The sequence below is a fragment of the Heterocephalus glaber genome, unplaced genomic scaffold, assembly GCF_053883595.1.
Source record: "Heterocephalus glaber isolate CG9 unplaced genomic scaffold, H.glaber_assembly_v1.0 deba00001444, whole genome shotgun sequence".
Lineage (NCBI taxonomy): Eukaryota > Metazoa > Chordata > Mammalia > Rodentia > Bathyergidae > Heterocephalus > Heterocephalus glaber.
This window is the reverse complement of record NW_028258297.1, coordinates 8,200,802-8,225,872: the sequence shown is the minus strand read 5'-3', so window position 1 is coordinate 8,225,872 and position 25,071 is coordinate 8,200,802. Positions and strand designations below refer to the sequence as shown.

The window sequence follows — 25,071 nt, the reverse complement described above, 5'->3', positions numbered from 1 at the left end:
TGTCACTAAGGGTAGCAAGGAGGTAGCTTTGAGAGAGTGTGTGAAGTTAGACATAGCAAATATAACAACAGGCAAATGGGAGAGAAGAGATGACTCAGACAGTTGTGATACAGTCAACCAAGCAATGCAGCTGGGTGAAGAAGCCAACCTATGGGGAGCCCAAATGAACTCTCCTAGAGGCAGTTAGAGCTGGGAACTGCATTGATTGCAGTGCATGTGCAGCTGTGACTGATGAGATGCTCTCTTTCCCAGAGTCAACCCTTGGAGGTGCTGCTGCTTCAAATTATGCAAATTCCACTTGGGGCACGGGAGCCTCCTCCAACAACGGCACCTCCCCCAACCCAATTCACATCTGGGACAAGGTGATTGTAGACGGGTCTAACATGGAAGAGTGGCCTTGTATTGCCAGCAAAGACACTGAATCTTCTTCCGAAAACACCACCGATAACAACAGTGCCTCGAATCCTGGCTCTGAGAAGAGCACTCTGCCAGGAAGCACCACTAGTAACAAAGGCAAAGGGAGCCAGTGCCAGTCTGCAAGTTCTGGGAACGAATGTAATCTTGGGGTCTGGAAATCTGACCCTAAGGCTAAATCTGTTCAATCTTCCAACTCTACTACAGAGAGCAACAATGGACTTGGTAATTGGAGGAATGTGAGTGGTCAGGATAGAATTGGACCTGGCTCTGGCTTCAGCAACTTTAACCCAAATAGCAACCCATCTGCCTGGCCAGCACTGGTCCAAGAAGGAACTTCTAGGAAAGGGGCATTGGAAACGGATAATAGTAATTCCAGTCCACAGGTTAGCACAGTAGGTCAGGCATCCAGGGAACAGCAGTCAAAGATGGAAAATGCGGGTGTTAATTTTGTTGTCTCTGGCAGAGAACAGGCTCAGATTCATAACACTGATGGACCAAAAAATGGAAACACTAACTCCTTGAACTTAAGTTCACCAAACCCCATGGAGAATAAGGGAATGCCCTTTGGAATGGGCTTGGGGAACACCTCCAGGAGCACTGATGCCCCTTCACAAAGCACTGGAGATCGAAAGACTGGGAGTGTTGGATCTTGGGGTGCAGCTAGGGGGCCTTCTGGAACTGACACAGTCTCTGGACAAAGCAATTCTGGAAATAATGGGAACAATGGAAAAGATAGAGAGGACTCCTGGAAAGGAGCTTCTGTTCAGAAATCAACTGGGTCAAAAAATGATTCTTGGGACAACAAAAACAGGTCTACGGGTGGGTCCTGGAACTTTGGCCCTCAGGACTCTAATGACAACAAATGGGGTGAAGGGAACAAAATGGCATCTGGGGTCTCTCAGGGAGAATGGAAACAGCCTACTGGGTCTGATGAGTTGAAAATTGAAGAATGGAGTGGTCCAAACCAACCAAATTCTAGCACTGGAGCATGGGACAATCAAAAGGGCCACCCCCTCCCTGAAAACCAAGGCAATGCCCAGGCTCCCTGTTGGGGAAGATCTTCCAGCTCCACAGGAAGTGAAGCTGGAGGTCAGAGCACTGGAAGCAACCATAAAGCAGGAAGTAGTGACAGTCATAATTCTGGCCGTCGGTCATACAGGCCCACACATCCTGATTGCCAGGCTGTCTTGCAGACTCTTTTGAGCCGAACTGATTTGGACCCTAGGGTGCTCTCAAACACTGGCTGGGGCCAAACTCAAATTAAGCAGGACACAGTGTGGGATATCGAAGAGGTGCCAAGGCCTGAGGGGAAATCTGACAAAGGAACTGAGGGGTGGGAGAGCGCTGCCACACAGACCAAGAACTCAGGGGGCTGGGGAGATGCACCCAGCCAAAGCAATCAAATGAAGTCTGGATGGGGGGAGCTCTCAGCCTCGACAGAGTGGAAAGACCCCAAGAATACAGGAGGCTGGAATGACTATAAGAACAACAATTCTTCCAACTGGGGAGGAGGACGACCAGATGAAAAGACACCTTCCTCTTGGAATGAGAATCCCAGCAAGGATCAGGGGTGGGGAGGTGGACGACAACCCAATCAAGGATGGACTTCTGGGAAGAATGGTTGGGGAGAGGAAGTTGATCAAGCAAAGAACAGCAATTGGGAAAGTTCTGCAAGTAAACCTGTGGCTGGGTGGGGTGAAGGAGGGCAGAATGAAATTGGAACTTGGGGTAATGGAGGGAATGCAAGCCTAGCTTCAAAAGGTGGGTGGGAAGATTGCAAAAGATCCCCTGCATGGAATGAGACAGGCAGGCAGCCCAATTCCTGGAATAAACAACACCAACAGCAGCAGCCACAGCAGCCACCAACACCACAACCAGAGGCTTCCAGTTCATGGGGAGGCCCACCCCCACCACCTCCAGGCAATGTTCGACCTTCCAATTCCAACTGGAGCAGCGGGCCCCAGCCCGCAACCCCTAAGGATGAGGAACCCAGCGGTTGGGAAGAGCCATCCCCGCAGTCAATCAGTCGGAAAATGGACATTGATGATGGCACTTCAGCATGGGGAGACCCTAACAGTTATAACTACAAGAATGTGAACTTGTGGGATAAGAATTCCCAAGGGGCCCCAGCACCTCGAGAACCAAACCTGCCCACCCCAATGACCGGAAAATCAGCATCGGGTAAGCAATGGCTTTTTCTCACAGGTTTTGATAAAAGAAATCCTAAACCAAAGCATTTTTATTAAAGTGTATTTATTCAATTTAGCTATGTTCTGAGAATCATTCCTACAGTTCCTACTCTGTTGCTAAGAGAACTCTGCTGTAAGTTGCTAGCATTTGGCAGCTGCTGATAGTATGTTATAGTGTTCATTCTTGGCAAAAGGAAAAGGTGGCAACCTAGTGTTAGTTCCAGAATTATTTTTTTACAATCATAATGGACTGTAGAATCCAAAAGATTTATATCTTGCCAAACTATGCTCTAGATTTAAAAATAAAGAACTACAGTTGTAGCAGAAGCAGACCAGATTTCCATTCTGGTTTTATCTGTGAACTCATCCTCCGTGCCTCTCTTTTACCAACAAAGGGAAGTAGTCTGTGTTGTTCCAGGGGTCATTGCAATGATGTGGCAAAACTGTTGTATAGACAACTGCAGTCTCTTTCCAGGTGGCTTTTAATAATTACCTCTAGAAGGGACCATACTTTGCTTGAGAGATAAGTTATTTCAGGATAATCAGTTATCCAAAATTAAACTCTATTCCCTCACTATTTGAATAGAAAATAGCACATCTTGTAAGTTTAAAGTAATAAGGTATTTTCATGCTCAGTTTGACACAAATGGTTCTTTGACCTGAATGTTCGCATGAAGCATATAATTTCCCATAGGGGATGTATATTTGAAGTCCTTTTTAGTTAAAATTAATCATAATATTGCCGGGCATTGTTGTGCATACCTATAATCCCAGATGCTTGGTAGATTGAGGCAGCAAGTTTGAGCCCAGCCTAGACAACCTGTGACTGAGCAAGACCCTGCCTCAAAAGGGCCTGGGGATGCAGCTCAGTGCTCCCTGGGTTCAATTCCCAGTACCATCCTCCAAATAATAATAATCAACCATAATATCAATAATCAGTTTTCTACTCAAAGTAAACTTAGTGTTCTGTAACTCCCAATTATGGACAAATAGGAAATCATTACTCTTTTATGTATTGAAAAGAATAAGGAAGGAAACAAAGATTGCTGGAGTCTTAGTGCCTTGTATCTCTCTCCCCGTAGGTAATCTTTTAGGAGTTTGTTCATAAATGGTGTTCTTATCTACGGCAAAACATATCTATCCTTTAAAAGGATAATACTTTCTACAGTGTTATTCAACTTTTTTCATCTACTTTTACGCTTTCTGTCTTAGCATATCCAGTTCTGTCTTTTAATTGCTTCATGTATAGTATTCCTTTTATGGGGGACCCACAGTTCATCTAACCTGTCCCTATCTGATATTTAGGTTACTTCCAAATTTTTTTCTAACAGTGATGCAGTGAACATTGTTGTGCATGTAATTTCATCTACTTTGACACATATCTTTGGTGTAATTTCCTGGCAATAGAGTTACTGGGTCAAAAGTAACGCGCATTGAACTTTTTAAAACCAACATTGCCAGATGCTCTTCATGAAGGTTCAGCCTGTGTCTATTTCTGCCAAGAGAAAGTGGGTGTGCCTGACCCCACCACCTTCATCCCACTGGATATCAGGTGTTTAACAGACCATTCTTAGAGACACATTTCTTTTCACAGTCTGGAGCAAAAGCACACCACCTGCTCCAGATAATGGGACTTCAGCTTGGGGTGAGCCGAATGAAAGCAGTCCTGGGTGGGGAGAAATGGATGATGCAGGAGCATCGACCACGGGCTGGGGGAACACACCCGCCAACGCTCCCAATGCCATGAAACCCAGTAAGTAGACCACATTTTTGATTTTGAGGGATTCTTTCTTAATTTGGAAGTCAGACATTTTGATGAGGGCTAGTGTTTAAAACTATTGATTCAATGAGATTTGGGGCCTAGAACATTAAATAAATAGTATCAAATGTCAGTGACTTCTCTTGGCATGTATTAAAATGTTTACAATGAACTAAAAGTCATAAATTAATGTTGTTGATTTTTTTTTTAAAAACCTGGATTTGGTATCTGGCCAGAACTGAAATTTTGATGTGATGCATTTTTACCCAGTAACTTAAATATGCTCTCTATGTCTGTTTTGCATTTCTGCTGTTAGTATACTTAAAAATAAGAATACCCAGGCTTTTAATGTGTGGAACATGGCCTCTGCCACACAGGATCTTCATCCTTCTGTACTTTCACTTTCATCTTTGTCTCTTTTTCTCATTCATCTGTCCACATAAGAACATTTTAGGTCTTGAACCTGACACAGATTTCTTCATTCTAATTTTTTAAAACAAAAAACTTTGTACTTATTCATAATCACTAAAAATCTAAGCTACACTTGATCCAGCTGGGTATGCGTAGTCATCATAACTCAAAACTTTGTAGACCGATGCTGAGGAATACCTCATTGGATATTCCTAAACTGAGAAATTCAATATTAAGTTTAACCCTAAGTACCCATTTCAACTTGCTTGTAACTTTCTTTAAAATGTTTCAACATCTCTCTTCTACTATATAGCCGATATAAGGGATTATCTTTTGATTAAATAATGAAATTTTAAGGAATGCTCAGAATTGAACAAGAAAAGCGGTTCTGTGGCTAAGTTTAAACTGTTACTTGGAACTCTTACGGTGCCACAAGAAGACTAGGATAATTGACTTTATTGTAGAAATTCACATTCCTGTGTATGTAACTTTACTGCATTTTTAACAACGTGCATCTCTTCCACTTCATAGAAATCATGAGCTTTATGAAGCTTTTGTTCTAATCATGATTTTTTTTGTGACATCAGTTTTGTCATCATGGGGAATATCACTTACTAGACTTGAAACAGATCCAGTTGTGTAATTGCATCCTTAGGAGAGAGTGATCTTTTAACAGTACTTTCAGGGCTTTTATGTGTCTTTCTCAACTTTAGAATCACCTCTCTTCCATATGGAATGCTCACCTTTCCCATATTCTATATTGCCTTCTCTTTAGGATCTATAGTTATGGCTCATGTCCTTTATATGGATGATTTGAATGGCTAGTGCATGGAGGAAGAGTTAGATCATCCAGCTGATGCTGATAGTTAATCTGAGGTCTTCTCTAGCCTCTAGATGCCATCTACTTGATATTTTGAGACCTGTATTAAAAATCAGAGCTCTCTGGACTGGGCTGTAGCTTAGTGATAGAGCACTTGCCTAGCTTGATCCCCAGAATGGGGGGGCGGGCAGGGAGAGGAGCTCTGGTTTTCACCTTTTTTTTTTTTTTCCTAGCAGTGGTGAGAATCAAACTCAGGGCCTCACACATGCTAAGAAGGTGCTCTGCCACTTAACTGCATCCCCAGCTCCACTCTTTTTTTATAAAAAGAAAAAAAAAATGTTAAAGATTAGCTCTCTTCTCTAAAAGAAGGGCTCATAACCGCGCCTAGTGGCTCACACCTGTAACCACAGCACTCAGGGAGCTGAGGCAGGAGGATCACTGTGAGTTCAAGGTCAGCCTGAGCTACATAGTGAGTTCAAGACCACCCCAAACTACACAGCAAAACCCTGTTTCAAAAAACCAAGAAAATAAATGAATGAATGAATGGTTCATCTGCATGTCTTCATTTTTATAAAAGGATCAGTGTGTCATTTATATTTGTCTTTTAATTTCTTATCAGTGGGTGGTGTAATACCTATGCTTATAAATCATAATACAGGATTATAAATATAATACAGGATTATATAAATTTGTGACCCTTATGCAGTGAAAACAGTCCTGGTTACCAACAGCACTTTAGCAGGAGGGAGGATAGCATCCCAGCCATCCCTCTTGCCTCTTTGTGCTGCTCTGATGAAATTTCTATGGCTATATGTGAATTTCTCCTTTACGTTAATGTATATAGTCAATATCTTAATTTTTTACTTTTTTTCACATTTTTTATTCTCTACTTCAAGGTAGTCAAGGTAAAACTCTGGACTACTATAATCCATGCTTATTACAAGGAACTAGTTTTCTTGAAATGTCAAATCTTTTTGTAATTTTCATACGTTCTTTTCAGTTTTGGAATTCCTGTCAGTTGGTGCAGGGGAAGCATTGAACCAGAGGTCAGATCTTGATTGTATGGCTCCCTTCCTGTTCTCTAAAGTGTGATTGATAGCATTTGCTTTGCCATATGGATGGAGTAGACAGAATTACAAAGATACTAAAATGCTGCATCTTCAAGGAATTATTTTTCTAGTTATTGTTATATGTAGTTGTCACAGAGAATTAATTATTCTTTCCTTAAAGATTCTAAATCTATGCAAGACGGCTGGGGGGAGAGTGACGGGCCAGTCACAGGAACTCGCCATCCCAGCTGGGAAGAGGAGGATGATGGAGGAGTCTGGAACACCACCAGCTCTCAGGGAAGTGCTTCCTCCCACAACTCAGCAAGCTGGGGACAAGGAGGAAAGAAACAAATGAAGGTAGCAGCCTGCTTCGGAAATATTTGAGTTTGCTTACTCATTCTTAGAAGGCAGAACTGAGGATTTTGGTAATGGAAGAAATGAGGCATCTGGTCTCTAAGTAAGGGGGAAAGTATTTCCCTCCAAACAAATAACTACTTTTTTACCCACCTTCCTTCCCCATGACCTTGAAATCTTACTCTACAGAACCGTTGCTGTGAGTAAAATGAAATTTTCAAAAATATGAGGTGTCTTTCATTTTTAATTTCCACATTGTAATTATTCATTGGAAACTCGTGGCACATACCTTAGGCTTTTTCCTTCTAAAGCCAAAGAAGTACAGTAAATCTTTATGTAGAAGAGAAACCAAAGGAAGATCATACTGGCTTCTTCAGTGGTGATCAATCAGTGTGTCCATTTTACCTGACTGGTGATATCTCAAGGTGCAGAGCTCTCTCACAACAAAATGAAGTGCCAGTGTGTAGCCCTGATAAAGCAGCTAAATGAATTCTCTACATCCTGTACCAGATTGCACTCTCAACTTTTCACTTTCCATATAACTACTTGGTTTCTTCTTGGATTTACATAATTTGATCAAGACTTTGATTGTTTTCCCTCCTGAATCACTGTCTCATGGAGGCACTTTTGTTCTTGCTGTTGCATTCTAGTTTTTTGTTACACACACACAGTGATAGAAGTAAGCAGTGGGCACCCATAGCCTTAATCTCAGCCTGTGAGCCCTGCTGCTCTGTGTAATGCTTCACAGGTAATATTCTCTTGGGTTAAAATACCTGGTGCTGTTTTAGAAGGCCTTCCAGTGACTTTCCACTCCTTGCTTGTGGGATGTTGATTTAATTACTCTAATATTCTTCTACAAGAGTACAGTTTGTTCTATCAGAGACATTTTAAGCAATTCTTTCTAGCTTTCTCTTTTTTAAGGACTTTTTTTGTGTGTTCACAAAAGAAATTATATTTTAAACTTTTTTCTTTTTTACAGTACTGGGTAGTGAATCCAGGACCTTCACATTGAGTCACACCCCTAGCCTTTTTTTAAAATTTGAATTGATATTTAAGTTTTGAAACAGAATCTTGTTAAGTCACACAGGCTGGCCTCAAGACTTGTGATTCTCCTGCCTCAGCCTCCCAGACAGCTGGGGTTATAGGCATGCATCACCACACCCAGCTTTTACACTTTTCAGCATATGTGTATTCTTAGGTTGTTTAGTTTGCTTTTTGCAGTCTTTTGGTCATTTATAAATTAACAGTGAGTCTAGGTTAACTGAATGGAAGTACTAATAAATTCCCCCAATCAGGCAACAACCAAGACTTATTTAATTCAGTCAATTCCGAGTTGGATACTTCGGCTCGCTCCAGCAGCAGTGATTGTGATCTTCACATTGCGGACTTAAAAAAAAATATTGTGATAAAATACACATAACACGATCTTAACCATTTAAGTGTACATATTGCATTAAGTGTATATATGCTGTAAGGCATCACAGATTTCTCTGCATCTTGAAAATTTGATATTTTGTATGTCTTATACAGTAACTTCCTATCTTCTATTTCTACATTAAGGGATTTCTCTCTCTTTTAAAAATTTAAACCTGTAACTAAATATAACTTTCAAGAATAGTAAAATCGGTATAATGAGATCACTATTTAGTACTTAGGGCCCCGTCATCACCCATCCAAGTCCTTGTCATCCCACTGTCCTCTTCACAGAAGGGTAAATGGAGGAGGTATTTGGTGCCCTGTTCAGGGAAGAAACTAGTTTGTCTCATTGAAGAAACAAAAAGCCACTACTGCCTTACTTTGCTCTAGCGATTGGTGATAGTATCTTCCACCAGGCCTTTCTCCCACTGGAACCATTGTCCTTTATGCTATGAAACAAATAGCTGAAGTGCAACCTCATGAGTCCTCCTTGCATCCACATAGAGGATAATGTCCTGTTGAAACAGATGCCTTTCCAAGTAACATGCACTGGCATCAGTTCTTCCAAATCAAACCAGCTTAGGTCACAAAGAGAGTAAGTAGCCTGCTGAAGTGGAAATGGTAGTACACAGAATTATGTCTTATAAAATCTGACGAGCCAGGAATAGTGGTGCACACCTGTAATCCCAGCACTCAGGAGGCTAAAGCAGGAGGATCACCTTGAGTTCCAGGCCAGTCTGGGCTACATAGCAAGACCCTGTCTCAAAAAGAACAAAAAGGGCCAAGGATTAGCTCAGTGGTTTCGCCGCCTGCTGCGCAAGCGCAAGGACCCGAGTTCAATCTCCAGTACCAAAAAAAAAAGAACAAAAAACAACAACAAAAACCTGACAGTGGCTTCTTTCCATGTAAAAAGAGAAAACTACTTACTTTTTCAGTTACTTCTAGTTCATTGTGATGAAAAAATAAGAATTAAAACATAAATATAACACATATTAACCACTAATAGATAAAATATCAAAACAAAAAGAAATAGCATTCAAAAGGTAAACTCCATTTTCAGTGTGTACTTTTGCAACTTAGGTTGAGATAAACTGTGGTTCTGAGGTTACGTATTTCATTTCTGTAGTGCTCACTAAAAGGAGGAAACAATGATTCATGGATGAATCCTCTTGCCAAACAGTTTTCAAATATGGGATTGTTGGTAAGTTTTATTTTTCTCATATGTATAACGTAGCCCATATTTAAGGATTAGTATAAATTTTAAGACCACTCCCATGTATAATACAAAATTGCACATTTAGAAACTGGCTAAACAGTATTCTTAAAACAGTATTTACTTTGTGTTCTTTTACTCTTCATGACATACTCTTAACATTTAAAGGTGAGGGCTTTTAAATTTGTTATTTTTGTGTCCTTTAGGAGAATAGGGAAGAAAGAATTGGATACTTAATATTTACAGTTTTCCCTGACACTGCTGTGCCAGTTTTCACATAATTTTTAAAAGGACAACAACAAATTAAGTAGGAAAATAATACCAGGATTAATTATATAGGGAATTCTTACAGAATTTCTGATTTCCTTATCTCTTGGGAACACTGTGGGGGCACCCTGTCTTGGTTGCCAAAAGACTTGGCTGGACACTTTAAGATTTGATGACTTGACAGATCACGAGAAAAAGTTGTCATCATTTGGCTGCCATTAATGGAATTTGATCCTAGGCTGACTGTAACTTGAGGACAGAGGTTTATTTCTCCAGTCAGCTGTTTAACAATTGCACTCTCCATAGATGTACTGAGGCTGACTGTATGTGATAACTGAACTTTAGGAGTATAGACACCAGAAGCATTCAAACTAGTATATTAAAAATGTTAAATTCTTCATTCAAGTTTGAAGTTCATTTCAGAAGATCTAATAAGAGGATCTAATACAGTGCTAGGAATAAGATGTACCTGGCACATTACTAATGTCACTTCTTTCCTGATTCAAATATAGACACCCTTAATTCTCTCTCATCTCATGGTTTTTTTCTTTTCCCAGAGTCAAAGTGAAGATAATCCAAGCAGCAAAATGGATTTGTCTATAGGTCTGTATCCTTCCACCTATGGGAATGGACTATTTTAGTGTTAGTGATACGCCATTGGGATCTCCTGCCCTGTTTGAGTTGGGGTAATGCAGTTTATTGAATGCTTACTCTGTACAAGGCTCTGTGCAAGATACTAGGTGGGGATTGAGAGTGTAAATGTCTTGCAAGAGTCAGGGGAGAATGTAAAGGAGTGATATATGCCAGGCATAAGCAGGTGGGACATGGAGGCCACTGGTTAACTGTAAAGAAGGTGCATCCACCAAAAACCTTGCTCAAGAAGGGCCAGCTCACCCATGCCACATCTGGCTTTTTTTGAGAGAGGCCATATATAGTATACAGATATGTATTGACATCCTGACTTGTAAATACTAGAAACTAATCAGATTATTTTATTATGTGTGTGGTGCTGCCAGACTTGGGTTTCTGGTTCTGTCTGCACCAGATATCTCATTATTGACTTACTTTCCCATTGCAGCTGGAGTATATGCAATGTCACCCCTTAATCTGGGAGAGTTTCTCAGTAATGCTATGCTCACCCAGAAGGAACTTAAAAAGAATCAAACTAAGAAAAAAACCAATCCTGAGTAGTAAGGAAAATATGCAGACTTTGATCTGTAAGTCTCCTGGGGTTCTGAACATGTCAGCATGTAATAAAAAATGTATAGAGTTGTGAAAGGAAAGTGGGAATAATCATTGAATTTGGGAGATTATATTATGCAAGTAATATGAACATATTCAACTGTGTTTAGCTCTTAAGCTTTAAATTTTAGGGTAACAGCTGTGCATCTGATCTTTTTATTCCCCAAACTATTTCACAACCCCATTTATCTAGCACATGCTAAAATAGGAAAGCAAGGGGCTAGGGATTTAGCCCAGTGGTGCCGCCACCTGCCTCAAAAGCACAAGGTCCCAAGTTCGATCCCTGGTACCAAAAAAAAAAAGTTTTAAAATAGGAAAGCAGACAACTTCTCTCACTGAGAACATTTGAGTTTATGAGCAGGATGTGTTCATCAAACATACCAATAATCAGTCTAAATATTTTCTTAGCCAGGGCCGGAGATTTAGCTCAGTGGTTTCGCCACCTGCTGCGTAAGCGCAAGGACTCAAGTTTGATCCCCGGTACCAAAAAAAAAAACCAAAAAAAAAAAAATTGTTTTTTTCTTAGCCAGATTTTACCAGGTTAGCCCTAAGGTTCTTTTAAGCTCCCATGAAAGGCAAGCTGCAACAGATACATGTTTTGTATTGCTTTTTACAGAGGACCCACAAGTGTTCCAGGGACAAAATTTAGCAGCCTAAACTAATGAGAGTTCTCCTCGTCTTAACCAAAGAGTAGAAAGAGCTCATACCTACACCCCAGGAAGGCTGGTGTGGCAGGTCATTCTTAGTTCTTGTAGAAAACACTGATTCTTGACACTTTCCCTTTTATTTATGTTCTTTCAGATAAGAAGTTTGATGTGGACAAGCGAGCAATGAATCTCGGGGATTTTAATGATATCATGAGGAAGGATCGATCTGGGTTCCGTCCACCTAATTCCAAAGACATGGGAACCACAGATGGTGGGCCTTATTTTGAGAAGGTGAGTTGAATCCTTTGTTTAAAGTAATTTACGAGAAGCACTTTGGTTCCCATTTGTCTTTTGAGAACTGATTCTGGAGGAAGCATAGAATTATTGAATTGAATGAGCAAAAGACAAATATCACCTGCATTAAGGTGGTGACGTGAAAACAAGGTCAGTCAGGACAGGAACTAGAACCATCTGTCTTTAGCAAATGAGTATTGTGATAAAGGTCAAATTTTGAAATATTTATTCATGAATTTGGAGGCACACTCAAATCAGGTAGCCGAATTTTAGAGATGAATTTATTCTGAATTCTTTTTTTAGCTGCTTTGCAGATACAAATCAAATTTTGGGTTTTGTGTAAACACTTCTGTCTCCTAAGGCCTTGCCTTTTGCTTTTGAAAGAACTCTTATCTTTTCTCATTCCAGTGGTTTGTGTTTAGTTGCAATGGTATACTTTTCAAATTCTCAACTACTGATTAAAACAAATAATTTATATCTGTTGGTTTTGATTCTTAATATTTCTAATGGAGGAGATTATTCCTTGGTTGAGAATACCAATCTGCAGTACTCCTGGTCTCCACAAGGCAGTTAAAATCAAAATTTTTAGATCTATCACCTTTTTGACATAATTGGTGCTGGTCTAGCGAGCAGTGTCTTCATAAGAAGATTGTCATGGCTTCTGCTTCAGGAGCTACACAGAGTAATCAGTATTAGATGCCTAAAAATAAGTGTATGGCAACTCTTAGACCAATGGACAGAATGTGTTACTGAGAGGAAAAGAAAAATCTTTATCAAAGAGGATGACAGATGGTATCTATTGGGCAAAGTATGATGGTTATCAGATCCAAATTCCACCCTTGGTTGTTGCTAATCCACTCTTACTTTGTTTATTCCTAGTGTCTTTCTCTTTCCCTTCTTGCATTCTGTTGCTTCACTAACCAACACTCATTGTGATTGGCTAATTCCTACTACCTTTCAGCTGACTTTGCCTTTCTCCAATCAAGATGGGTGCCTTGGGGATGAGGCTCCCTGCTCTCCCTTCTCCCCTACTCCCAGCTACAAGCTGTCTCCCTCTGGTTCCACACTACCCAACGTCAGCCTTGGAGCAATCGGCACAGGGCTCAACCCCCAAAACTTCGCTGCTAGACAAGTAAGGAGGCCTCTCAAATTTGTAACTGCTTGGCTGTGGCCTCGCCTTGGCTCTGGTCTGCAGTTGAATGCATCATTTGTCTGTCTTGGGAAATTTGTTGATTAATGAATGCACAGAATGATATTAAGTGTAGGTTTTAGATCTTTGAACCCATAGAACCCATCTCTCTTCATGTTTCTCAACATGGATTTTATTTTAAACCTGTTTCTTTTGTCTTGCCATTTTTTGGTCTTGAGTTCACATTTAACCAGTGACTAATAACTGATTTCAAAAAATGTTAATGAGGTTACAAGTTACCTTATATAATCTAATTTAGCAATATATTTGCTATTTTTAACATTAGATTAAATAATAAGCAATATTTCGTGGGTCTTTTCAATATAATGCACCTGCTAATTAAAAATAATAATACCCAAGCTTAGTGGCCCAGTTGAATCCCCCCATTCTTGGGAGGCTGAGACAGGAGAATTATAAATTTAAGACCAGAGAGGGCAATTTAGCAAGACCCTGTCTCAAAATTTCTAAAAAAGGCTAGGAATGTAGCTTGACACTCCTTTGGTTCAGTGGAGGAAAAAACTAGTAACATTAAGTGTGAGGGTTACAACATCTTGAAATTTTTACGCAACTTCAGCTTAAAAATCTTTAGTATCTGTTTGTTTTGTTTGTTTGTTTGTTTCGGTACCGGGGATCGAACTCAGGTCCTTGCACTTGTGGGGCAGGCGGCGGAACCACTGAGCTAAATCCCTGGCCCCAAATCTTTAGTAACTTTAAGTTAAAAATACAATAATTACCAGAGATGGATAATTGTAATGCATAATGAAGCTTTGGAAGGAGGAGATACTGCTTAAATGTAGCAGAGTTTCATTGGACCTGGAGTGGCCCCTTTGCTCGGCTTAAACCTGGCAGTGCTCCAAGGAAAAGCCGTGAATGGAGACAGAACTGGCAGAGCTGGTTGGATGACGCCTCCTCCCCATCGAAGGTCCGAGGCACACAGCACCAGGCTCTCACTCCATAGTCTGGTTCAGCTTTTGGGGAGGAAACCAGAAACTGGAAGTCACAGCAACTTTCCAACAGTAATTCTAGTGGGGATATTTTCCCATCCATAATTCTGTGACCCTTCACCTGTCACTGTGCCCTTCACCTAAGGGTGTCACAAGAGGACCTTAATTATAATAGTGTGTAATTACTAGTTGGATCCATTCATACGATGACTTTCACAGGTACATTAAAGATGATGTGAAGCAATATGTCTTACACCATAGTCAGGCTGCACACAGCTCTCTCATATGCTTTCCAGTTGTCTGTGTGTTCAGATTGGTATATCTGAATTGAAAATTATAGGTAATTTTTTTTTTGGTACCGGGGATGGAACTCAGGACCTTGTGCTTGTGAGGCAGGGGCAGTGCCACTGAGCTAAATCCCTGGCCTGTAGGTAATCTTTTGTTTTCTTCCTGTATTACCCCCGCCATGTTTCTACAGAGATGTGTACATACTGTTTTTATAAAAAGGGAAGAGACACTCTTGGTTAATGTTGATTACAAATGTGGTTCCAGGATCACATAGTTGTCAAATGCTGTCAGTGTATAAACTCAAGCATAATAGACCGACCAGACTAGCTTGGCATTGGGCTTTCAGAAAAGGTCATTCCTCTTTTTGTGTTTTTGGATTGCTACAAAGTACATTGATAGCTAGGTTTGGTACATGTGCTCTATACAAATATGATTATGGTTTTTTTCAGAGTATTCTATACAGAGTTAATTGGTATCCTTTATAATTAAAAATAAAATTTTTATGGTTTTTATTTTCTGAATCACAGATTTCAGTCGGCTTGCTAATTGTGTTTTAAATGTATATCAATGTGCTATTTATGGCTTTAGAGACCCTTGGACTTTGGCAAGAAGAGTAGAATCTGTCTATTAGGAAGAGGAAAGTATAGTTTAATTTTATACAGACTGTAAGCTGGATGCAGTGGTGCATGCCTGTAGTCCCAGCTAGTTGGGAAGCTGAGGCAGGAAAATTACTTGAGCCCACTAGTTGAAGTCAACATAGTGAGACCGTGTCTTTAATGGTGATGATGATAATGATGATGACAATGATAAATGACTCCCACAGGGATGAGGTGTATCTCAGTGGTAGAAGGCATGTTTGTCATGCACAAAGTCCCAGGTTCAATCTCAGTATCTATCTCTGTCTCCTCCCCCCTTCTCTCACACACATATACAAAGATGCTCAAAAAGCAGTTTAATTTTGCCAGAACATGCATCTGGCAAAGGCTGTAGCTACAAGCAGCTCCACTATCCAAGAACCAATAAATGACATTTAGTCATAAGACTATTACTTTGGTAGTAAATATGAGATCAATCTTATTAGACTATTCTTGATGAAATAAATATTTCCTTTTTTCTTGGCAATGATCAGTACCAAAGCTGTCAACTTTCACAATCAAGGAAAGTTAGAGCCATTTCATCTTAGACCAACAGTTTGAAGATTATGACAGGAAAAATAGAGACATTACAGTTGATGGAATTACAGGTCTTCTCATATTTGAACAGTCCTTTGGGAGACATAAAATTCAAGATGGATCTTTGATTTTTTTTTCCTGAGATACACAGATTTTAATTGCCATTTTTACTTTATGTTTATAATCATTTTTATTTTCAGTGCTTTTAAGTTTATTAATTTACCTATAGTAGTCCTGTAATCTGTTTTTGAATCATTACCATCACAGTATCTTTAGTGTTCTAGAACTTAATGTTGCCATCATGAAATTCTTTAAAATTGCCTTATCCCCCCATGATGATCTGATGGCAACTTCAATTCAAAGTTTATATCTTTGGTATAAACAGAGGGGCAGTTTTCTTTGCTGAAGATGCTTATGATGTTTTCATGTGTGCAAATTGGTGGGTGATGGATGTTTGCAAATGATGCATACATCCTACAGACCAGGGCTTTATTGAGTTCTGGGAATGCAAAGAGAAAACAATTAAAAGCTGGTGGTAAAAAGACAGGTTGGCAAATAACTATGACACAGTTTGTTGATGGGTGCTATCAGAGTTTCAGTGTTTTGATAGCATAGAGATGAGCTCAGTCACTTTGCACACGGAGTGAAAAAGAAGGTTTTAGGGAATATGTCTTGACCTCTGCATTGGGCCTTGAAGAGGCCAAGTGAAAATGATGTGGGGAACATTCTCAGGCAGAGGACACAATGTCCGGTTGAAATCTGCTGAAGGACTTTCTTGCCTAGAAACAAATGAGAAGGCCAGGAACACCTTACAGCCCAGTTTTCAGTAGCTCTCATTGAACAGTGGAGATGTGCTCAGGGAGGTGGCCCTCCAGAAACCAGGGAACTGAGCTTACCTTTAACTGGACTGGTAGTTGTACATTTGAATGAAAAGTTACAGGTGAGTAATATTTGTTTTGGTATCCATGGAATGATTTATTTTTTCCCTTTCTTCCCTTTTTATCTCTATGCAATTGATTAGTATTTCCTCGTCTAGCAAAGAAGGGGTTGAACAGATCAAGACAGAGAAGGGTGTTCAGAGCTGGAGTGGGTCCTTGTGGCCCTAGGCTCACTACTGGAATGAGTGATAGATGGTTAAACTACCTGATTCAGAGAAGTGATATCAAAGTGTTATTTTACACTGGTATTATTCATAAGCATGTATTCCTAGTCAGGTACCTTTCAAGAGGGATCTGCAGCTATATAAAGTTTGAGGCTGAAATTAAGCACCCTTAAAAAAGAGAGTAGTTTAATTAAATCTCATATTGGCTGTAACTTTCAATCACAAAAAAAGAATATAGCGCTGCTTCTAACATTTGGCTGAATGTAACCCTTTTGGTTTGTAGAGTTCATCATGGTGCTCAGATGGTGAATGGTATGCCCATGGCTCCATTTGAGTCACTGGCCCCCAGCATTCCAAGATGAAGAGCTTCTCAGTTATGAAGTGCTGTGATTCCACAGAACACAGATCATGATTCTTCTGAGGAATAGAAACCAGAACTGCTTCTTACATGTGTTATCTTTTGGTAACAAAAGTCTCACTGGTACTGTTACATCTACAGGGCAGCAATCATGGTTTGTTTGGAAACAGCACAGCACAATCGAGAGGTCTGCACACCCCAGTGCAGCCACTGAGTTCTTCTCCTAGTCTCCGGGCGCAAGTGCCTCCCCAGTTTATCTCCCCCCAGGTAAGCAATTTTATGTTTCCACAATTCAGAAATAAAGACCATTCAGGTAGTTACCAGCTGTTCACTGACTGGTTTTGTGGATATGAAATGAATGGTAGTTATTAGCCTAAAATGTGGAAAATTGAGTGCCAAATTCAGAATTATTAGAAGAGAATATTAGATCTTTTTTCTTACTGCATCATAAATGCAAAGTAGATGTTTTTGTATGAAAAACATTGATTTTATTCCTTTTATCCAAATTATTTTTCTAATACTGTATTATGTTGACTTTTTAATTGCATATAATCAAAATTACTTTATAAATTTTGATATGGCAACACCTAGAAGTTGGTTGTACAGGAGAATTATCAGATTCTGGATTATTCCCAAAATTTTGAGGGATTGTATGTTAAAAGACTAACTAGATTCTCTGGAAGGAGTTTCAGAGCTAATGAAGAGGCAGAGGCTCCTGGCTGAAGTGTGTAGGACACATTCCTATGGATACCATAGGAACCCTTTCGTTCTATTCCTTAATAGGAGGTATGTCATTTGGTTTTCTTGGAGGTGGGGATGAGAGATTTGTGCCAGTTTCCTACATATTCTTCTGATAGCGGAGAGTGTAGTAAATGTATTGAAATGTTTAATAGAGTTTGGGGGATTGAATGAAGTTTCACACTAGCAGTGACATTTAAACTGGATCATGAAGAATTACAGTACAGCCCCTGGTCAGGTCATCACCTTTCCTTTCCTAGATTATTGTAGGGACCTTCTGCCTCCCTCACCCTGCTTCATTCAATTCTTGCTGTCTGCAATCTGAGTCAGGCTGATCCTCTAAAGCCCCGCTGTCCCCTGTAGTAGCCATTAGCCACATGAGCACTGGAAATCTGGCTGGTAGGCTGGAAGGACTGAATTTTTTATTTGACTTGATTTTAATTAACTCCACAATAAATAGCTACAACTAGTTAGTTGCTGTTTCAACATTGCAGAAATCTCTCCATAGTACTGCTCTAAAAACATAGAGTAGATCATATTATTTCTTTTCTGAGAATCTCCTCATGGCTTGTTCTCTAAGAATGCAGCATCCTTTCTGAGGTCTCTGAGGTTCTTGGTGATACCATTCCCCAGTACCTGCTACTCTCCCATACATTTATGCCTTTCCAGCCAATTGGCCCCAACATACGAAGCATATGTTTAGAATGCTCTTCTCAGCTTTGGATCTCTTAAACACCATCTTATCAGACAAGCCTTCCTAGGCCAAGTTATATACCATACACCATCACCATATTGGTGATGGTCACTCCATGTCCTTATCCTCCAGTAGTTTACTCTTCATTGTCTTTCTGCCTGCCCCCTGCTCATGCGAGCGTATTAGGTTCACAGTGTCAGGGGCTGGTCTACTTGGTTCACTCCTGGAGCCTGAGCATCTCCAGCTGTGCCTGGCACTTATTTTGAGCTCAGTGATTATGTCAGGTCATGGAACAATGCATATTAGAATGGTTTCCACAGCGAAAGCACAGTCAGCTTTGACTAAGGATTGGTTGCTGCAGATGTAACCAAAGTATTAGCTGTACTTAAAGAAAAGTACAAGCGAGAAGATTCCAACTGAACTACTTTATTATTTGTGTGGTGCTAGGGATTGAGCCTCAGGCATGCTAAGTGTACTCTACCACTGAGCTGCATCTCCAGCCCTGCTTGATCTTTGTGTGTGTGTTGTTTGTTGGTTGGTTTTTGTAGTGCTGGAGGTCAAACCCAGGGCCTTATGCACTGCTTGACTTTGTGTATATTTGAAAATTTCAGTCAGAAAATGCACAGTAGTGTAATGAACATCAACATCTGTCCCCCATCCCTTGTTTTTATGCTCATCCATTATTTTTATGCTCACCCCATTGTCCACCCCTCATCTCTCTCCTTTCTTTCAAAGTTTAGTTATCCTAAGGCACAGCTTGTATAAAACCAAGTTCTGTCACTTTATTAGTTTTAAAATAAAGAACTGGCTTCCAAGTTTAAAAAAAAAAATCACAATCTTCATTCACATAATGAAAGATTAAAGAGTAGATGATTTCCAAGGTATCTTTCAGCCATACGTTCTCATTATTAGTAATTCTTTATTTGAAACATTCACTACCTAATATGAAGTCACACAAACAGAAGTGCACAGAAAAGTCCAACACTGAATAGATTTATAGTCTATAAATAGTGTTTTATAAGCTTTCATGAATCCAACTGAAATTTAATGAAAGCCATGAATTTTCTTCCCCAAAAGATTCACATATATACAAGTTTTGCTTCACATTTCTGGAGGGATTCCCTGGAGTTCAGGGTAAAGATTCTTTTCACTAAAATGTTAACAGGGGTGAAAAGTACTCTCTAAAATGAAATATTTTTTAAATAAAGGTTTGTTTTGGTTTTTGGTAGGAAAAAAAAAAAGGAAAAGTACAAGCTATGTGTGGCATTCCACACCTGTAATCCTAGCACTCTGAACAGCTGCAGGGGAGGACCACAAGTTCAAGTCCAGCCTGGGTACCTTAGCCCAGGTGAAATCCTGTCTCAAAAAATAACTATATAAAAAATGGCTGGGGTTGTAACTTAGTGCTAAAGCCCTGGGATCTATCCCCAGTACAAAAACAAAAAATTGTTCACACAAATTTTTGAAATTTGTTTATTTAACCAGACATGGTTAACACTGATTTAATGTATAATGGGGACAGGCTATTTATTCATAGAGTCTTCCATTCTTTTCCATGAAATCTCTGTATTTTAAAAAACAATTTTTTTCTTTCAGGTGCTTTTCTTTGAATTCTTTTTCTAAACCTAGTTGCCTAGAATGAAATTTTTTAGTTGAACTACATGATATTTTAAATGTTTGATAAATATAAAATTTTACATTTGATGTAATCACTTTATAAGGGAAGTCAGTGTTTAATGTACACATAGGCAACAGACACTGAAACTCGTCTTTAAAATTTGTGACAGGGTTGAGGGTGTGGCTCAGTGGCTGAGGCCTAGTTGTGCAAGGGCCTGGGTTACATCCCCAAGGTGTGTGGGGGGGGGGGCTCCTACTGTTGCCTTTTTCCTTCAGTGACTCAAATATTCAGAAAGTAACATATTCTAGCAAGTTGTTTTGTCCTGCATTTAAGTTCCTGTCATTTTGCACCTGGAGTGCTTCATTAAATGCCATATTGATTACAACAAGATCTTTGCTTTCTCCAGCCCAGCTGGAGATTGAAGCGCTTTTAAACCAGAATAATTAACTCCCTGTATCAGGAATGTACAAACCTGCACTTTAATTACTCTGCAATCCAGGTATGAATAGTCATTTGCCAGGAGTGTAGCACTGCTTTTCTCTAGTCCTTTTGTAATTCCTTGGAGGAAGAAGGAAGAGAAAGTCTGCAGAAGGGAGAAGTTGAGCAAGGCTGGATAGGAAGTCCTTATAAGTGTAACTTGCATGGTTTCTGAAATCGTTATTATGTGGAACTTTTAAGATGATGCCATGTATTAGCACTCCAGTGCTTTGTTAGTCCTTCTGTAGGTGTGTGTCTTTTAACAGTTGTTTCATTTTGCTTTTTTTTTTTTTGTACTTACAGAAATCATACACTATATAGCCCCTGCTACTTTTTCTTTTTTTTTTTTTTTTGTACCGGGGATCGAACTCAGGTCCTTGTGCTTGCGGGGCAGGTGGAGGAACCACTGAGCTAAATCCCCAGTCCTACTACCCTTTATTTTTATTTGACATTTCTAAGATTTACCCATGGTCCTTTGGGCAGTTGTGGTCTTTGTAGAATTACATTATGGGATTATACCCTAATTTATTTACCTCATCTGTTATTCTTGGATATCTGGATTGTTTCTAGATATTAATACTAATATAAGCAATTCTGCTAAGAATATTCTTACATTTGTCTCCTAGAATACATACTTGTGATGTATCTTAAGTGGTACATACCTTAAATAAATACGTTAAATGGCAGTTTCTTTAAATGGTAGGGATGGTGGGAAGGGGCACAGAATAATGGGCGCTAGGCAAGGAATAGCATCCATTCCCAAACTGGAGAAAAATGGGTTGGTCCAGAGATCCACTGATTAGTTCAGTAGAGCTGGTAAAACAGAACAAAGAAGGAAAATGAAAGCTCAGACAATGGCCATATATTTTGGATGCCAGCAGGTCGGAAAACAAAACAAGCAGAGAAGAGCTCTCATGAATCACAGAAGAATACTTTGGAAAGGAATTTGGAAACAATGATGAGCCAGGATAGCACTGTCCAATTTGAAGTATAACACAAGCCACATAATGTAATTTTTAAAAAGCTCTGAATGTAATTTTACACATAATTTTAATTTAATAGCCACATTTTAAAAGGTAAAGAGAAATTGTTGAAACTAATTTTAATGATATATTTTTACATTCTCAGGGCTGGGGATGTAGGTCAGTGGTAGAATCACCAGCACACCATGTTTGAGGCCCTGGGTTTGACCCTAGTTTGTTCTCTCTCCCTCTCTCTTTGTGTGTGTGTTAACACAGTACAGCCAGAATGTCGTTTTCACATATAGTCAATCCTTATCATTACTATTAAAATTTTTATCTTTTTTTTTTGTACTGGGAATCTAAGTCCATATCTTGCACTTGCGAGGCAGGTGATGGCACCACTGAGCTAAATCCTCAGCCCAGTTTTCCTTTCTTTTTAAACAAAAAGATTTTGAAATCTGATACGTATATACACTTGGAGTACATCTCAGTGTAGACTAGTTGTGTTTCACACACTCAATACAGTAAGTCCCTGACTTAGGAACGAGTTCCATTCCAGCAGAACATCTGTAAGTCGGACTCATTTGTAATCTGACAAAGTGAGTCTTATACAGCACGCCTGTGAGAGTTCACAACTCAGATGTTGAGGGGGCCACATGAGACTAGCAGTTAACTTATTGGACAGCATAGGCCCAGTGAATTGTAAAAAGTTACTGTCTTAGTTTCATAGGGCCACCATAACAAATTACACAAGCTATATAGCTTAAAACAGCAAATTCAGCCGTATGTGTTGGCACACACCTGTAATTTCTACACTCTGGGATGCCAAAGCAGGAGGATCACAAGTTCAAACCCAGCCTAGACAATTTAGTAAGACTCTTAATTCAAAATAAAAAAGGACTGAGGTGTAGCTCAGTGAAGGACCTGGGTTTATCAGTTCCCAGTACTGAGGGAAATAGAATTTTATTCTCTCACACTTCTGGCATGCAAGGATGAACATGTATAAATGGTATGTTAGAGGTTAGGACACAAAATAAGGCAAGGCTTACCAAAAAAAATAGGCTTATTAAAAGAACATTTAGAGTTTGGTTTGGTGACTGGGAAAGAAATCCTTGTTTAGATTAATTGTATAATGCCCACAGATTGTAAAATAGAAGTCATTTTATTGCTTTTGTTTTTTTCTATTGAGAAGAAGGATATTTAGGGTTGTTTTTACCCAGCAGTGGAGCATTCACATAAGTATGTGCAAGGCTCTGGGTTCAATACCTAGAATTGCACAAAGAAAGAAAAAGTTCAAACCAGGAGGACTACAGACAAATTAAAGTGTACACCAGAGAAGGAATTTATGTAAAGGATTGTAGAGCCTTGTCTCGGATCTTTAAGGAATGTTGGAGGTCTTCAAGAGGTGTTGAGTAACAATGACAGTCCCTCTTTCTGCTGAAACTCTGAGTTTTTGTTTTTTATTTTATTTTTTGGTACCGGGGATCGAACTTGGGTGCTTGTGCTTGCGCAGCAGGCGGAGAAACCACTGAGCTAAATCCCTGGCCTGAAACTGAGTTTTTAAGGCAAAAGGGAAGTAATGTTGGGGCCAGAGCTACCAGTGAAGTATATACTAGAGTATGTGAGCTTCCTAATGCTAAATTCCAAACTTAACCCACCTAAGTGGAATGGGACAGTCCTCCTTCAGGCTTGCTGCCAAGAAGGGCAGGAGGGCCTGAAGTGTGCTCTACTAAAGGTGGATGTCCCTGTAGGTGGAGCCTGAGATATGAAATGGAAAAGAAGCATCTCTCCCCTACCAGGAAAATGGGGAAATTTTTATACAATTTCCAAAAGGCGAAATAAAATGGCTAAAAGGCAAAATAAAAATGGCTAAAAGGCAGATGAGCTTTGTGTCAATTCTAGGCATGAATCTAAACTAGATTTTTTAAAAAGATGGTTTGTGACCACCTATGTCAGTTAGCAATAAGCATAGTTTGCTACCAGGTTTTAACTTAACTTACTTCTTTCACTGATTGGTTAAAAATATTGGATGGTGAGAATGGTAAAGTTGTCATACCTATACTTTAGCAGGCCATTTGACATTCTGTCTCTGTTTTGGATGAAATGGAAAATATAGGCTAAATAGTTGTGTGGATTACTAAACGATTGACTGTTTAAAGACTGATGGGGTTCAGGTTGGAAGGAAGTTTTTAGTGGCATCCTACCGAATTATCCTCAGCAATGTCAAATTCCACATTCCTATGGATGACCCTTCGGGGGATCACAGGCTTGGAATAAAGGGAATAACACTAGAGAAAAGAACTTGGTGGAAGGACACTTAGGTTAAAATACAATAGAAGTTCATTTGTTTAATGAGTATTTGTAGAGCATCTACTGTGTGCCATGCACATAAAAATAAATAAAAGGGGGCCGGGGATTTAGCTCAGTGGTTCCACCGTCTGCCTCACAAGTGCAAGGTCCCGAATTCGATCTCCGGTACCAAAAACTAACTAACTAACTAAATAAATGGTCCTAAGCTTGAATCAAGAAATAAATTAATAAAAATGAAAACCCAGCTGCATGGGTTAAATATTAAATATCACTTTTGGAAGAGCAAGACATTTTAAAACATTGTAGATTTTAATTGACAACACACTTAGTGTTTGAATTGTAAGTTAGGGTGTGATCACCTAAGAACCTGAGATCATAGGCATCATTAATGGATGCTGTCTTTGAAGAGGATGGTTACTAGTGATCAAGTGTGCTTGGTGTGAAGGAAGATGACTTTCTGCTCTGGGCTTTTCATTGAGAAATAGAGTGAGCTACAGGTGAAAAAAACTGGTCATGTTTAGCTGAAGGTGAGAGGCAAGGGAACTGTAAATCTGTGTCTCTGGACATTTGAAGAACCATCATATGGCATAGTATGAACATTTATGGAGTACATTTCTAAGAATTTGACATAGATCAACTCAAAATCCTCCAACAACCTACTGAATTTGTTATTATTACTCCTGTCTTGGATATAAAGCATGTGAGGCTCAGAACAGTTGAATAAGTCATATGTTCTGAGACCCACAGCTTAGAAATAGCAGAGCTGGGAACAGGACCAGTCAGACTACCTCTAACAGTATACTCTTTTGAGTTTTTGTTTGTTTTGTTTTTTTGTTTGGGACATGGTCATGGCCTTGACTCCTGGGCTCAAGTGGTCCTCCCACCTCGTTCTCCCAAATAGCTGGGACTACAGGCATGTGCTCTTGATTGTGCTGCTTGCCCTTGGGGGAGGTGCTATGGTTATTATCCATGGCCCAAATGACCAGTGGGTTCTGTGAATAAAAGTGCAGGAGAACTCGTTTCAGCTCACTTAAAACATGTGGCTGGATGGTCCAAAAATGGGAGAGGATCCCACTGGAGCTTCCAGCAGCCTACCCTGCTTCACTCCTGAAACCCAGGGAGATGGAATCAGCTGGGTATT

The 25,071-nt window shown here is 39.7% G+C and overlaps 1 protein-coding gene across 16 annotated transcripts in view; it reads left to right on the top strand.

Annotated features, from left to right (window-relative positions):
* Tnrc6b (trinucleotide repeat containing adaptor 6B) overlaps nt 1-25,071 on the top strand; it is a 255,688-nt gene that overhangs the window by 193,731 nt on the left and 36,886 nt on the right. For 8 of the 16 annotated variants that reach the window (XM_013072451.3, XM_013072455.3, XM_013072454.3 and 5 more), the window contains 8 exons: nt 253-2,598; nt 4,201-4,359; nt 6,827-7,002; nt 9,542-9,616; nt 10,453-10,498; nt 11,939-12,075; nt 13,040-13,210; nt 17,273-17,398. In XM_013072451.3, the coding sequence (XP_012927905.1) occupies nt 253-2,598; nt 4,201-4,359; nt 6,827-7,002; nt 9,542-9,616; nt 10,453-10,498; nt 11,939-12,075; nt 13,040-13,210; nt 17,273-17,398 (3,236 nt within the window). The remainder of the gene's footprint in view (nt 1-252; nt 2,599-4,200; nt 4,360-6,826; nt 7,003-9,541; nt 9,617-10,452; nt 10,499-11,938; nt 12,076-13,039; nt 13,211-17,272; nt 17,399-25,071) is intronic. The other 8 variants (XM_087213430.1, XM_087213426.1, XM_087213431.1 and 5 more) reach the window with 3 other exon arrangements.